Consider the following 16,976-nt stretch of genomic DNA (forward strand, 5'->3'; position numbering starts at 1 on the left):
GCTCAAGTTTAAACATCAGAGACATCGATTAGATTCGAAGACACCAGTGTCAACATTTGTCTCCTGTTCGGACAAAATACTTTGTGAGCTTCCAAAGTAACATGGTGTGTTAACTGGGAGGGTGTGTGGTGCTTCCTGAAGGCAGACAGATATGAACAGAATGTCATCCAGCGAGTTCGTCCAGAACTTCGACTGAACTTATTAAAACATTCCTCAGTCGCACTGTTGAAAAGTTAGACGCAGTTTAACAACAGCACTGAAGTCAGAGCATCTAATTCTCATCTTCATAATAGACCCCCACATCTGAAGAACACATGACCTTTAAGGCTTCTGTGGTTGACTTGTGCTTCACTTTGTTCCCACTGCAATGTTTCAGTGCTAGACCCTGATAGTTTCGGTCGGTACATGCTCTGGCTCTATTAATACCTGCTGTTAAAACAAAAGATCAAGCTGTGTTGCACAGAAGAGCTGTTTGGTGTCTGTGGCTGCCACTTAAACCTGAGGGGAGAAAACTAAATCAAATTTGTGTTAAGTTAATTATTTACATCAATACAATTATTTTTTGTAGCACGAGTTGTCTAAAATGTGTAATTGTGCTGTGTGTGAGTCTGAGTGTGTGTTTGTGTGCGTGCATGACTAAATGCGTGTATGTGTGTGTGTGCATGTTTGTGTGTATATACTTACGGATGTGTATGTGGGGGAGGGAGGGGTGGGTTTTGTCTTTTTTATTGTTTGTTTTTATTCTTATTTTTTTGTAAAGCACTTTGTGTGCTGCATTTTTATGTATGAAAAGAGCTATATAAATAAAGTTTGATTTGATTTGATAATTAGATATGCAAAATATGGATTACATCATTAACTATGTACTAATTGGCATATATTTCTAAAACAGAAATCTGAACATTGGATGAAGTCTGTTTTTTTTTTGTTTTTTTTACAGAGGGAGTGTTTCACAGTGAATTAGCGTGGGATCATGTCAACATCATCATTGCTGTCACTGCAGTCAGCTTGCTCAATGTTCCTTCAGTGTTCATCATTTACAAGGTTTTTATTTGATTAACCGTGGAGGTCTCCTGCTCTCCAGAACAAACTGACCATGTGATTTAAAACCCCCAGTAAAAACACTAACAAAGCAGTTTCAGTTTAGCAGCTTTAAAAATCCAGACGTCTGATGACAAAAAGTCTTGATCCAGCTAAAACATGTAGTTTAAAATGACCGAAATCTAAAAAGTTTATTGGAAAATGTGGATTAAAAAGTCAATTTATGGCCGCTTCTTGCAGACAACCAAAACAGACTTGATTAAAATAGGTGTGAAAACTGTTTGGGATCATGTAAATACACAACAAAATATACAGCATATTGCAGTTTTTTAATGACAACTAAATAAGTAAAAGTTACATAATATACCTTTAAATGGGAAATAACTGCTTCCTGTGCAACATTCACTTTACTAATTACTTTTCCTTCTCAAAAGTTGTACAAACACAAAACATTTCTTTCCAGCTATTGGCCCTTTAACTCGGCAGTGAAAGCAATGCTGTGAAGGTAAAGATGTACATTAAAAGTTAACAGTTTTCAGAGCACATAACTTTGCTGTACTTTGAACTGACAGTCAGCAAAGTATTATCATAATTTCATGGTTGATTAAGGTGCGGGAGTGTCCAAGGAGTCATTGTAGCTTGCTGAACCGGTGGCTTATTTGATCTTTCCCTGCCCATAACAGACACATTTTATTTTCTGCTATCAGTGTTTGTGATTGTCCAAAGAAGAGCTGCACAGAAAAAAACAGAGGCCCGCTCACGCCCCCTGGTGCTGGTTTGGAGCTGATCCTGTAGAGGAGTCTGAGACCTTCCTGATGGTGGAAGTGTTGTCAGAAGCGCCTGAGTCAGAATTAACAAGATGATTCTTTTTGTGGCGACCGCCCACGGTCACAGAGCGGCTCCAGTCTGAACACACAGTGATAAAAGAGAAAGAAACAATGCATCATCCACCCTGAAAATACTTCACCCTCAGCCATCTGGTCGTTACACGCTGCAATATGTCCCACGTCCACAAACAATATGTACCTGAGTAATCACTGAGTCTGAAGCGGCCACAGCACAAGTGGATTCTCCACTGTTTCCTCACATTTTCCTTCATCAAACAGTGGAACAAGAACAGAAAGAACCCTGGTGCAAAAGAGCAGAGAGAGAAGACAACTGAAAAATAATGCAACATAATGACAGTAGGTGGTTATTGTTGACGTTTTATTTTTTAAATGTATTACTATTTTTTTTTTTTGTGTGTTTGTTCATGTTGTCTCATTATGACTACATGGGTGTATGTGTACTTATGTGTTTGTAAGTTAATAACAAGTTATGTGTGTTAATAATGGTAATAATGAGTTTATAAACTACATTACTATGTGTTATACATACATATATATAAATATTATTGTTGTTATATAACTGAATATAGTAAATTAACATAGGGAGGAGTATTTAATAAGCTTTGGCTTCTTTCCACTCCTTTTGAACACAAATAAGTGTTGAGTCTTGTTGTTGTTTCATTTTGTGTTGTTGTCTTGTATTTATTGTTGTTCGTTTGTTTTTAAATGTTCATCTTTTATTTTGTGTTCAAATAAATCCTCAATCAATCAATAATATTTGACATGATAGTGTTTTTGTTTATCTATTTTCATTAGCACTGTTTGTATTCTATTATCATTTTCCAAAACCAAGGACAAAAACTATAAAAATGCATGGTGCTAAATGGGAAAAAAACCTGAAGATAAAGAGTAATTGTAAAATGACTCACTCTTCTGTAACTAACAACTATTTATGACCACTGCTCATATTTACCCTGCAGGGAGTTGAAGATGGAGAACAGGTACATCATGACCACTTTGCCTGGCCCAAATGAAAAAAAGCCCATCAACCACGTCAGGCCTAACAGGACGGTGAGGCTGGCCACCGCCCTCAAGTCATGCAGAGAGTTGAGGCTGTTTGTCGAATGCTTATTGGCTCTCATCCGTCTGATCTGGAGCAGAACCACAATGAACACCGAGATGTTGCACAGCAGGATCAGTAAGATAAATGCCACCACCGTCACGTAGAAGAAGACGTCATTCTGCAGCCAGCAGCTGGAGAAAGAGAGAGGGTGCGTCATTATGTCATTTACACTGGGATTTATGATAAATGTCATCAACCACATGCTTTATTTCTTTAAATAAACAAGAGTTTTCTAGCCTGTTTGATGTTGTTTTGGCATTTTCCCATTTTTATCAATAAATGCGTCATTTTATGACTTTTATGACTCACACATTTAATCTATTCTCACAGTTTTCATCAGACATGTTGTCCCCATTATAGAGATGATTCACCCTGGTCACAGCTCAGTGCTTTTACTTACAACTGGTCAGTGTACTGAAGCACGGCTGCAGTCTCCTGAGGCAGAGCACTGCCGTAAGCATCTTTATCTATGGCCAGCACCAGGCTGACTATGACCAGAGGAACACCTGCAAGAACAGAAAAAATACAAGTTAAATCCAGTGGTGGCATATGTATTCAGATCCCTTAAGTAATACTCATACCACACTGTGAAATAAGTCCACTGCAAGTAAAAATTATACAGAATAGACCCACTCAGATTGTCATATATACTCCAAATATATTATTGGATCATTGTTATTGATGCAGCATTTTAACTTTCTCAAAATATGACCAATTTTAACTTAATATACTGTTATGAGGTTTTGTTTAAAGCATGTCTAATCAGTTAAAATTTCTCATTTCTCATATTATCTTGAAAAGTAACTAAAGCTGTAAGATAAATGTAGTGGAGTAAAAAGTAGAATATTTGCCTCTAAAATGTAGTGAAGTAGAAGTGTAAAGTTAATTTAATTTAATTTGCTTTTTAATTAAATTTTTTTCTAACGGCCTGTCCTTATGAAGAAGAACACTAAACAAATATCAATATTTTAGCTAAAAATAAAATGCCGCTCTGACCCGCTACACACTCAGCAGGGACATTTATATGGTTTCATTTGAGTGACTAATAGTACTAGAGTACTATTTTTATAGTATCGGCGTTAAACAGCACCACCTTTAAATCGTGCGTCACTTGTTACGGGTTTAACCCTTTGATGCACAGCATGGGTCAAAAATGACTCATTCATCCAAATTTGATTTAAAATGAAATGACCTGATACTATAATAATAGTAATTTGTTTCAAATACTTACTTTCCACATTCATATATTTAATATATTTAACATGTGTATGTATCATTTTGTCACACATACAGTGTATCTGGTAGGTATTCACAGCGCTTCACTTTTTCCACATTTTTTTATTTTTCAGCCTTATTCCAAAATTGATTAAATTCATTTTTCCTTAAAATTATACACACAATACCCCATAATGAAATTTTTGACCCATGTTGTGCATTAGAAGCGTAGTGATACAAAAAGGGTTTGTATTCAAAAAGTAAGAAATAAAAACAAAAAATGAGGATGTATGATGATCAAAAAAAAGTTGATTTAGGAAAACCTGGAATACTGAATGATGAAATTAATTTATTGCAAAGATATAGAACATAAAAACTTAGTCGGGTCACTTTAGACCCATGTTGTGCATCAAAGGGTTAATATTGATCCTGGAGACATGCTGACGTCACCTGTCGCTCAATGTTCGTATTAACTCCCCGCTGTGCAGAGGTTGTTTTTTTTTATGTGCTGAGAGTAGGGACAGAATCATCAGAAGACTTTGTTCATTTTTTCATTCCTTGGTGATTCAGTGACCAATTAGTTGTGGACTTATCTGTGCAGGTCTGCTAGTTGCTCTGAGGACTTTTATCATTCTGGATTTGTTTTGAAGTTGTGCTGTCTTATCAGTCATTAGCTGAATTTGATACATGCACTTTTCACTTTAAATCAGTTGTCTACTGATCTGTACCTCCTTAGCTTTGTAGTACTGTCTATAAGAAAATATATAGACACATGTTATGACAATTATGTATCTATCTTATATACATTGTATACGTTTACGGATTGACTGATGTATTCCACCAAAACGGAGTGCAAATTAGGAGAAGACCTGTCTTACTTCCAAAACCTTGTTACTGCTAAAATGAGCACTTAGTTTTAGAGAAAATCTGACTCCTCTGAAAGAACAGATGGTCTCACTCTAGCCGTGGTGGTTAAAATGGACCAGAACCACTTTTGAAAACAAAGGTAATCCCATAAATTCTTTACTAAACCCTTAAACAGTCAGAACAACAAATGTCATCCTTTACCGTTTTGATCACAAACTTTATTTTCATTTTTATTTATTAAGTCTGTTGCTGTGTTGCTCATGTCTTACCCACACCTCTTTATCTGTGTTGATGTTAGAGTTGATTGATCCAGTGCATGGAGGTTTAAGTGTTAATATATATCAAACTGAATCAATTTGGGGGGTTTCCCATATAAGGACTAGTGAATCTTTAAGGCCACAAGAGGACAAAGCAGCTTACAGCTTGTGCTGGTATTAAGTTGTGCTTTATTATCCAAAATATGAAGTAACTTATATATAATAATATCCTATTGTGTTTTGCTTAAGCTGCTTTTAAAATGAATTGTGTTGAATGACTCCTATTATTTCCAGTAAATAGTCAAATCTACCAACATGCATAGTATTTGCTTTATTATAAATACATCAAAAAATGACAAGTGAATTGGAGATGATTACATTTTAAAGGATATGAGTCGATGTTTATGGTGGATAAAGATTTTAATGAGTAGCAATAAGGACATCCTTCTTTCACTATAATAAATGACAGTTGACAAATTGCCAACATTATAAATCTGTTACATAAAGTGCTTCCAACTCAACCCTCACCCTGACTTTCTCTACTGAGGCAATGAGCACTTTAGGTTCAGTCTTACCCCATCCGACAGCACAGAACTTGAGGATGTAGGAGGGAATGTAGATGTTGAAGACCTTGACCAGTGCGAGGTACATGTGCACTGCCTCCAGGCCCATCCAAGTGAAAGAGGCCAGCAGGAAGTAGTGCAGCGTAGCAGCAGTGGCGATGCACAGACCGTAGCTGGAGAAGGAGGAGAGCCAGGAGTCCAGCAGGAAGAGCATGCTCAGGCCCAGCAGGGCGACTGACAGGTTGATCAGGATCTTAGATGGATTGTCTCGACGCAGCTTCCTAAAGTATACCAGAGTGCAAATTAGGCATGAAATAAGATTTTTAACCCATAAGAACCCATGGTGACACGCGTGTAACAAACACTTTAAATCTTCTAGAATCTCCCATATTCAGCTTTATGCTTCACCTTAGCTCATTAAGTCCCTAAGAGACGTATACTGTGTGACTGGAAACAGAAATGTGTAAAAGTAGCTCATTTTAAAAAGCTTATTTTTTGTTACTAGGCTTAGTTTAAACCAATTTAACAATTCTAATCCATAAATAGGGCGTCCTGTGTTGCATTTAACTTGTTCTGACCATATTTCCTGAACAAATTAAAGTCACAATTTTGATAAATGTTATGGAGATGCAAAATAAAACGGTAAATTTGTGTCTCTGTAAGCAGAAAATGTGTCTAGTTTTTCTCTATTTTAAAACAAAAAATATAAACATAAATACCATAAACGCCCATTGTACCGTATATGTCACATCACACATTTTTGAGATTTAGGGGTAGTATTTTTATTTTTAAAACATCAGAAATCTGTTCTATGTGGTCCACTTATAGAACACATCCTTTAAGGATAACTGGGTCTGGGTTCTTATGGGTTAAGACTGACCAACCTATCTGCATGGGTTTCTGTATTAACATCATGAGACAGAGGGACTGTGGGGTGTACTAGCTAATTCTTGTGAAAAGCAGTAGGTGCTGCTCTGTCGAGGCCGTGCCTGGCAAAGGCAGGGAGGTTGGGGAAGGCCACTATGCAGCGGGAGATTTGTTGCCGTCCACAAATTTTCGTTCTTAAATCGGAATTGGGCAGCCAGAGCATTCAGACGGAGACAGGTCTTCAAGGCAATGCATATCAAATCTTGTATGATGTTTGGGGGAAAAAAACTTTATTTTTAATAATAATCTGGATACAATCTGAATATGCAAAAAGTGGATTTGGACTGACAGTCTGAACAAGACACAGGGAACTGATAATGCTGGTGAGCAAATTTAGTATATATATATGAGTATATATATATATATGCATATATATATATATATATATCTTACAATGTCAGCTCATGCAACTTCTTCCTTCAGCCTCTAGCTGGTTATTACAACTGTAACCCTTAGTTCTTGATTTGTGTTTTCTTGTATGATGTTTGGAAAAAAAACGCGTTATTTTTTGCTACCCAGACTTTAATATATATAAAAAATAATCTGGATACAATCTGAATATGCAAAAAGTGGATTTGGACTGACACAGCCTTAACAGACTTAACAAGACACAGGGAACTGAAAATGCTGGTGAGCAAATTTAGTATATATATATATATATATATATATATATATATGTATATACCTCTCTGGCTGGTGGGTAATGAGTCTGCTACAATATCTCTTGTTTACTTATTCTTTAATTTTCTTTATTAAAGACCAATATCAGCATAACAATGTACACCCAGATGAACTTTCTCTGGGTTCACAGCAGACTCAGACTGTGTTATTGCATCAGCTTAAATAAAGTCCAAGTCATAAATACACTCATATCTTAACTTATCTTAACTATGCCCCTCACATACAACTGTCTGTCTGAAAAAAAGGGCAGGTAGGAACTAATTCACCTTATTTAATATCAACTTAAATATCATGCATGAAAATATGTAAAGAAAATAAAAGTTAAAGTGCCATAAATGATAAGGAAGTAATTATTGTATATTACAATAAACTTAAATAATTAAAAATAACCCAAAGATGACTCACTCAAAAGCGAGGTAGGTGAGAAGAGTGATGCCCAGAAAGATGGATGATATACCACAACCAAGATATGAGATCACTGTCAGAATCTGATTGTCAGCGTCACTGATAGGTGTTCTGGACACATCCTAAAACACAATGCACAAACAGGACAATATATATTATTTATATATTTATATTTAAAGCCCATTAGTGGCCAAGTTCAAACGGACACTACGGGAAGCAACAGCGCCAGATGTTAGAGCTCATCCTGTCTTAATTATAATGATACGGTTATAAAGAAAATCCACACAATGCGTTTGTAAACATCAGCTTCTTGCATCATTAGCAGAAAAATATGCAACCAGTCAGCAACTGGGCAGATTGTTCGCAGTGAGCTGGTGGTTGTGGGAGTTGTTTGATTTATAAAAAGCAGAGCTGTGACTCACCAGGAGCACAGCGAAGTGTGTGAGGTGATCACAGAGACAGCTGGTCTGATGAGCAGAAATACTCAGAGTCTCACAACCACTGCTGTTCCAACCACCCTGACCACCTGACAGAGAGAGAGAGAGAGAGAGAGAGACACACACACACACACACACACACACACAGGATTAAAGCTACTTATCAACAGATGCACATCTTCCTGCGTTTAGCAGCTTTTATTGATGTCACTAGTTCCTAAAAAGTACCAAGAGGCTAAATTACTGTAAATCATCTAAATCCAACTATAAACATATAAAGTAGAGCCTGACAGATATTATTGGCCTATTAAAGGCATATCTGTATCTTGTAAATGTTTTTTCACAGCCACACCTGTGATTGATTGCTGATTAGGTGTTAAATAGAATGAATCCTGGAGCAGACGCGGCTGGTGGGCCATTGTCGCGCTGTGATTTTGCAGGTTGTGGAAGTGTTGGCTGTTTTTGGTGAAAACCCTGAGTGCTGCCTGGAAGCTGGGGAAGGAGAACCCAGTTGGTCCTTGTATCTTTGGTTTGTGTCCTCAGAGTGTTTAGTGTGACATTTAGGTTATTGTCGCTGTCCGTTGGATAGTAGTTTTGTGTTCGCCGTGTATAAATAAATTATACTTTTCTATAACTCAGCTTGCCTGGTTTTTCCCTTGTTTTTTTTTTAATATACAACATCAATGGTTACTCCCGAACCTCAATTTGGGACATAACAGTCTGCCCTGTGATAGTATGGCGACCTGTCCAGGGTGAACCCCGCCTATCGCCCAATGACAGCTGGGATCGGCTCCAGCCCCCTGCGACCTGAGTGCGGATAAGCAGTTAACAAGAATCTAAAACAATGTTAAATATTATTTAATATACATTTATGTTTGAGAAAGTAGCTCTCTGGGAGCCTTTGCAGAGTGGTGTAAAATTGGTGCACAATCCACATAAAAAAGAATGGAATTTTTTTTCCAGCTCCAAAAAAATTACTATTAATTGATTAAGAATTGATTAAGATTATTGATTCATTTTCCCTATGAAATCCATATCGGCATCTGTCTAAAAAGTCCCATATCGATCAGGCTCTAATATAAAGTACAATAAATAATCACAAACTCACCGTTTCTCTGGAAGTCCCAAAACATACACTTCACCTTGTCCTCTGGCTGTAAATAAAAAAACAAAAAAACAGAAAAGTGATGCAGGTTTTAGATAAGAGCTTCTTCTTTCTGATAAATATGTTTTCATATCTCGCCTGTTTGGGTTTCTGATTGCTGAGGGTCACCACCACTCGATCCTTTAGGTTGCTGACGTGTTTGCTGTTATTGATGCTGGCAGATACGATGAAGGAGTTCAGTGTCCACTTGCTGTGTGTTGCATTGGTTGTTTCAGGGTCCTGTTAAAATTAAATGTTCGTCACATTAAGAGGCAAATCAAGAATGAGGTCACCGGCTAATAGAACGTGCTATATATTTTATAATATTTTAGTGCCATATTTGTTTGTTGTTTCTTACATAAGTGATTTAAATTGCTTAATTGTTTTTGTAGCAAGGGTTAAAGGAGTAGTGTGCAGGATTTGTAGTATTTTTTTTTACTTGTATTTTTGTATGACCTAGTTTTTTTACTTTGCAGTGTTTGTACATTGCATTTAAAAATATTTTTTTCATATACTTTATTGTAAATATTTTCTATAGCTTCTATAGCATTTAATTGTACTTGTACTTGCACTTGTTGTATATATATATATATATATTTTATTTTATTATTATTTTTTTTTATATATTTTATATACTATTTATATATTTTTATATAATAAATTGAATATAAAATGTGTAATTATGCCTCTAGTTACGTAGTTTTGTTGTAAATATTTTCTATTGCTTCTATAGCATTTAATTGTATGATCATGAAACTACAGGCGTAATTACAAATTTTTACAATTTATGGCAATATATATATATATATATATATATATATATATATATATGATCCCATATATTTCATGATTCCACAGACATGAGAGTGGTGTCGATCTCAAGAAAGCTAACAGGCTTATTTCCCAAAATGCACAACTATTCCTGTAAAATTATTATTTAGCACTATGTGGTCGGTTTCTTAAAGTATAGAAGAAGAGGAGGAAAAGAGGAAAGGACAGTTAGAAATGGTAACAAGAGAAAAATTCAAACCAAAGTACCTGAAAAAGCTCATCTGTTGCATAAAACTGAAACTGGACACGATTTCTTTTTCCGGGATTGAAAAAGTTGAGGAGTTCGGAGGGCAACGAGATAGTTGCATCTGTGTTCGGGAGCGGGTTGCTCTCAAAGCTCTGGTTGACAAAAATCTGTGGAAAAAAACCCCCAACACCTGTCAATCTCTTGTCACTTGCTTTCTTGTTAAAGCTCAATCTGCCACAGCTGCTTGAGGCCACACGGTTTGCTGATTAACACTGTTTCCAGGACATTAACACATTAAGAAATTCTCTTTAAGCAGCCAGATGGAACAGGAAAAACTAAAATACAAGGCATTTCTTTGCTTGTGAATATCTTTCGGTAACACTTTACAATAACCATCTAAGTGATGTTTATAGATGGTTTGTAAACCAATTAGTATTAACCATTTACAAAATTCTATACATATTTAATCTTAAATGTTTTCAAGCAATTTCTTAAAGGTATAAGTTAAAGGTATATAATAATTTACATATTTAATATGGTGTTAAAAATGTTATAATGAGTGTAAAGCTATTAATAAACTAATAATTATGTTTGTTTATGGTAAAGTAATCTATTTGGCATTTATAAATTATAGTTCAACATTATTACATTTTCTATTCACCATTCTAAATGGCCTATATACGGTTTATAAATGATGATTAAACATTAATAAACTATCTGTTTACCATTTATAAATGGTCTATTTACCATCTATAAATGTTGGTTATTGTAAAGTGTTACCTATCTTTCTTTTACAAAAATTTGCTGTCCCCTTCATTGAATATTATAACATTTATATGTCTCACCTCTGGATTCAGGATTGAAGAAACAGAGGACACACCAAAAGTGAGGCCGCTGAATTCATTTGGATCTACGTTGACCATGGACATGGCCAGCGAGGGTGCTTTTAGACTGACAGATTCATCTTGGAAATCTATCGTGTTTCCCATTCTCTCTGTCAGATCAAGGACACTTTTTCCAGCAGAAAAATTAATTTACGTGCATGTTTTCAAAGGTTTATATCACATTTACTGAGAGACACACTTACATGCTCGCCACAGGAGTGACGTCAGTTTTGGAAAGTAGGATGTCTGCCACAATATTGAAGATGTTTTCACCAACTGCAGGTTCAATGCTGCTGACGTCAACCACCTCGCTGAGCTTCGTCACCACCGTGTCCAGCTCTGAGGAGGAGAGCTCCGTGCTGTTCCCTAACCTAACATCCACAAGGTCCTGAATCATGTCCACGACCTCAGCCGCGTTACCTAGTAATCAGTGAAGTCATTAACATTAAACATTTGAGGAAAAAGGGACATATAAAAAAACTCACTTTTTTAGTGCTTGTGCACAAACAGTTGGTTACATGGAAGGTTCACCAACACACAAAGTGTGAAATAAGACAACCAAGTCAGGTTTTTGTATACTGCCATTCAGACTTTGCTTCCCTTTCTATGTCCCATGCAGGCTTATTAGTGATGTGCGGATCGATACTGAAATATCAATACTTCCGATACCAGATCTGTATGCTCTAAAATCAATTCTCTAATAAAAATATCGATACTTTTGATACTTCAGTCATTTGTGGTAATGTATATCATTAACAGGAATACGGTGGAAAGTAACTAAACTATTCAGATCTTGTCTAAATGACACGCTGCTGGTAGGAACTACTTTTTCTTCCGCCTGGGTAAGAGCCTAAAACGTAAGCGCAGTGGCACGCTGCTGCTCACTGGTATCTCACTCAGTGTGTGTGTGTGTGTGTGTGTGTGTGTGTGTGTGTGTGTAATTCAATGGCAGAGCGGAAAATAAGCTATATTGTGAGTGAGGCTGCTACCTCAGTATACTTCTGAATTTAAAATAAATAGCTAAAGTGACTCTGATATCTTGTATTCTTAAGCCATTTGAAATACACTCCTTTTTTAGATTTACCAGGCACATTAGGTGTATTTGCACAAAGTATCGGTAATGGATCGGTATCGCCGATACCAGCCTGAATTTTACTCAGTATTGAATCGGAAAGGAAATCGGTGGTATCGAACATCACTAAGGCTTATTACAATAAACCAAACCCCCCATGTGAGAATCTCTCCAGCTTGAGAACTATTTGCAGAGGTGCGCCATTTTGCAAGCCAACCAGAACAGACTGGGCTTTTTTTTTTAACATTAAAAGCATGTAAACATGTTATAGCAGTAACCAAAAATATAAGTTTGAACCTGAAAGAGCAACAAGATCTCCAACCAGAATGGGTCATTTGTCAATACCACCCAAAACGACCCATATGAGTGTTTTGTGGTTCGTGGTACAAAGCGTTCTAAAAATAGAGCACACGTCATTATACATACAAGTATGGTTTGTGGTTGTAATAAAAAAAAGCCTGCAGTTGTTTTAATTTAGGCTACAAAACCACTTTTCTATGTTTAGGGCAAAAAACTTGCTGGTTAGGTGTTATTAAAGACAGTTTAAAAGGTGTCTGCCATTTAAATTCTGCATTCGCATGGGTCGTGTTTAGGGTCATTTTTGAGAGGAGAACAATTGAAAAGTATGTTTTCTTTAAAAGAGCACCAAAAATACCCCGTTTATTGTATGGAGAGAAAAAAAAAGTGAAAACAGGCAGCATCGTCAGATTTTGAAATTAATTTTGTGTATATATAAATCAAATTTTATTCCAATTTTCAAAAAATAATTTATCATAGAAATTCAACTTGATTTTTTTCTTCTTTTTTTTATGATTTATGTCATTACACTTGTGTTATTCTGCACAAAAGACATGTTTGAGTTCCCACTCTTAGCTATGGTTGTGCTGTGAAATACAAGGCCAGAGTGAGTAAAATGGGAAAAGATCATTAAAACACCCTGAAAGGGCTCTTCAAGCAGTCGTAAGGTATCCTTTTAAATATTATATTATTATAAGCAACAGAAATGAACCAGACTGTTTGTGTGACTGATCGTCTTACCAGTAGTGACAGTAACATTGTCGAGGTCTGATATGTCCACAAGCTGTTTGCAGTTTTTCATATTGGGATCAGCCCAGCTGGTCGTGTCAGTTTCAATGTCTAACTTACTATAAAGGGAGTGAGAAGAAACAGAAATAACAGAATAAATTAATATAATTTCCAGCCAGTTTCTGATTGTTTTAATTAAACCTGTACACTGTGTCTCTTTGCATCCTCAGGTGTTTCAGACAAAGAATAAATAAAAGCCACCTGTCCACTGCTGATGATTATGTTAACACCTTAATAAGCATCAACGGTTTCACTAAGAGACCATAAAACTGATTAACCATATCTCCCCTTGAGTGATATTTATATAAAGGGATCGAGGATCAAAGCCCTTCATTACACTAATAATTCACTTATAGGAAATTGATTTTGCTGCAGGAGCTGCAGCCTGGCAGGGATCCATCAGTGTTACATGTGTGGGGGTCAGAACGTGTGTGCAGAGTGGGAGGGCTGCTCAGAGCTGGACACAATCGTAATTGAGGGAATTTTCTTGTCTCGCTGAGCTGTCTCTATGGAAACAGGTTGTTTCGAGCAAGACAAACAGGATCTGTACGAGTAAATAGAGCGATATCCAAATAAAATGATGGCTAAGGAGAAGACTCCGGTGTGAATAAACGTCTGAACATTATTACACTTTGTCTCAACTGTAAATCATTGCTTTGTTTATTATGCTTTATAGACGTTTATGTAATGATGTCTGTCTGTATGAGTCACTAAAACATTAAATCACTTTTTACAGCATGATGATTGTTTAGGATTAGTGTTTTGCCATAATGCAAATCTTACAAACTAACTATTAAATGTTTCATTGTCTCCATCACATCCACTGCACAGAGGGAAGTATCTAAGATAATATTTTACTGTAAGTAATCCAGTTTTGTTTCACTCTAAAGAAGAGATCGGCTCATGCAAGTGTTATTTGTCATGCTTTTATTTTGCCTTTTCTTATGTCTTAAGCATATGTCACTTTATTTACTTTTTTGATTAATATTTTGAAAGGACAAAAAATGAATTCCTGTCGGTAAAATAAAGGTAATGCAAGTGAGGAGATACCCAAAAGAGAACGCACAAAAAGGTTAAATGCACTATTGCACGTAAGGACTTGGACTTTTTAAAACATTGTCACTTAGATATATATTTTATTTATACATATATTGCTGACAGCATTGATAATGTTGATAATGTTGTGTTTTTGTTTGAAGTATTTTTCTATATTGATATTTTGTACTGTGCAACTGGAGGAGGACTGCTCCAAACAATGTACAATGACAATAAAGTTCTATTCTATTCTATTCAATTCTATTCTATTCTATGTTTTATGTTTTTAACCCCCGAAGAGGCATAAGCTGTTATGTTGCTTTTTGTTTTTTTAATAAAGCATGAAATAATCAGTTGAAGTGTCTGACCATCTTTGGGAGGGATGTGCTACACTTACCAAAGCCTGAATGCTAGCTTTGATTTTGGCTTTCTGCATCTCATCTCTTGGGTGTCTTGTGGGAAAGCTTCAGGCCAAATATATTCTCCATATATTGTTGAAGTAGTTTCTTCTAAACAGTTTGCAGGCACTGAAAAAAAAAAATACAGGTCAGTCTTATTCCATGACTGAACTCCTCTTTCTCTTTTCATTCCTGTTCGGAAATCCAACCCACCTATGTGCTTGATCGACACATCTGAAGTTTTAATAATCACGGAGCCGGTTTCATACTTTGATGTCAGTGCAGCATTGATAAATATTTCAACTTCTGCTACACTGTTTTTGTTGTGTTCCTGAACATGGAAGGTGCAGTAATATCTGTCGATGAAACATGACTTTTAAAGCATATGAAACAGACAGTACAGGCAGCTATTTATCTTCTTTTAGTCACTTACTGTTTCTGTTGGCTGAGGACAATCTAAAAGAAAGAACCCCAGAGAGTTAAATTGTAAATATGAGTTGTTGCGGTGTTTGAGATATTATTGTTGTTATTTAATTACCCAAAACTGCTAAATAAATTTCACTTTTATCATTTTTATTAGTCTTGGAGTGCATTCTCACCATTAGTCCATCGTTCTGCTCCATGTCCCTATTAAATATAACAGATGAATAATAAGTCAACAAGGGCTTTCATTGAATAAATCTTAAACACAGGGTAAAAGTTATGCCACAGTGCATGAACTCAATGGGACTCACCTGCCAGAATTCTCCTTTATGATGAGATTCAGCACAATCATGGTTTTATTCACCTCCAGCTGACCTTTCACCTGTTGCCAGAACAGTATATTTCAGCATCCATCTGTTGTTTTTTTGTTCCCTTTTTTAATTTTTTAATTATGTGAACCTCTTACCCATTTCTTAATATTATTCTCTGGATTTGTCGGGCTGCCAGTCATACCTAATGTGAGATTAACTCTGAAGAATTTGTCCGCTACCACTGCAGGAGAGAAGAGACAATGTGTTTTTTCCACAGTTTGAATTGAATTACTCACATAAATCTTTTCTATGACATTTTAATTTATTGAAATGCACCTGTAATCTTTACATGTATATTTTGGCACTACTCTCACTGTTCAAAAACAAATGAACAATATGTACAAACATGACTCGTCTGAGTGATTCAGTGAACTGACCAGCAGTCTCGTTAAGATCCAGAGGATCTCCGGTCGTTGACATGTTGGCGGGTCGAGCCGGCAGACTTTGAGTTGTTTCTGTGAAGTTAACACGACACGACAAGAACAATTTTGCTATATATGATTGGCTTTTAAACTAATCAAATCAAATCAAATCAAACTTTATTTATATAGCGCTTTTCATACATAAAAATGCAACACAAAGTGCTTTACAAAAAATAAGAATAAAAACAGACAACAAAAATTGACAAAACCCACCCCTCCCTCCCCCACTTACACATCTGTATGTACACATACACAAACATGCACACACACACACACACACATGTAGACACGCACGCACAGAAACACACACTCAGACTCACACACAGCACATATTGATTGACAGTGTAGAGACATGGAAAGGCACCGAGGATCCAGATGAGGAAAAAGCAACCTGTGGTTAGCATCCACACTGAGAGGTGGCAGAGCCCAGGATAGGATAAAAACTAAAAGACTAAAAGACAACAGGACAGGATAAAAACTAAAAGACTAAAAGACAACAGGACAGGATAAAAACTAAAAGACTAAAGACAACAGGACAGGATAAAAACATAAAGACTAAAGACAACAGGACAGGATAAAAACAAAAAGACTAAAGACAACAGGACAGGATAAAAACATAAAGACTAAAGACAACAGGACAGGATAAAAACAAAAAGACTAAAAGACAACAGGACAGGATAGAAACTAAAAGACTAAAAGACAACAGGACAGGATAAAAACTAAAATACTAAAAGACAACAGGACAGGATAAAAACTAAAAGACTAAAGACAACAGGACAG

The 16,976-nt window shown here is 36.1% G+C and overlaps 1 protein-coding gene and 1 long non-coding RNA gene across 2 annotated transcripts; both read right to left on the reverse strand.

The window, feature by feature from the left end:
* Window positions 1-1,332: 1,332 nt before the first annotated feature.
* Window positions 1,333-9,974, reverse strand: LOC131981446 (adhesion G-protein coupled receptor G2-like). Its single transcript, XM_059345716.1, has 10 exons — window positions 9,957-9,974; window positions 9,587-9,727; window positions 9,452-9,497; window positions 8,329-8,432; window positions 7,907-8,028; window positions 5,906-6,174; window positions 3,392-3,497; window positions 2,842-3,122; window positions 2,068-2,169; window positions 1,333-1,947 (listed from the first exon to the last, which is right to left on the reverse strand). Exons 1-10 carry the CDS (start codon window positions 9,972-9,974, stop codon window positions 1,799-1,801), a joined length of 1,338 nt encoding a protein of 445 aa, XP_059201699.1. The 3' UTR covers window positions 1,333-1,798.
* A 1,767-nt stretch (window positions 9,975-11,741) lies between these two features.
* Window positions 11,742-15,320, reverse strand: LOC131981306 (uncharacterized). The gene is made up of 4 exons (XR_009395296.1): window positions 15,194-15,320; window positions 14,980-15,109; window positions 13,500-13,606; window positions 11,742-11,809 (listed from the first exon to the last, which is right to left on the reverse strand). It is a non-coding gene; the product is annotated as an uncharacterized LOC131981306 (long non-coding RNA).
* Window positions 15,321-16,976: the final 1,656 nt, after the last annotated feature.

This window comes from Centropristis striata, chromosome 12, assembly GCF_030273125.1.
Source record: "Centropristis striata isolate RG_2023a ecotype Rhode Island chromosome 12, C.striata_1.0, whole genome shotgun sequence".
NCBI classification, from domain to species: Eukaryota; Metazoa; Chordata; class Actinopteri; order Perciformes; family Serranidae; genus Centropristis; species Centropristis striata.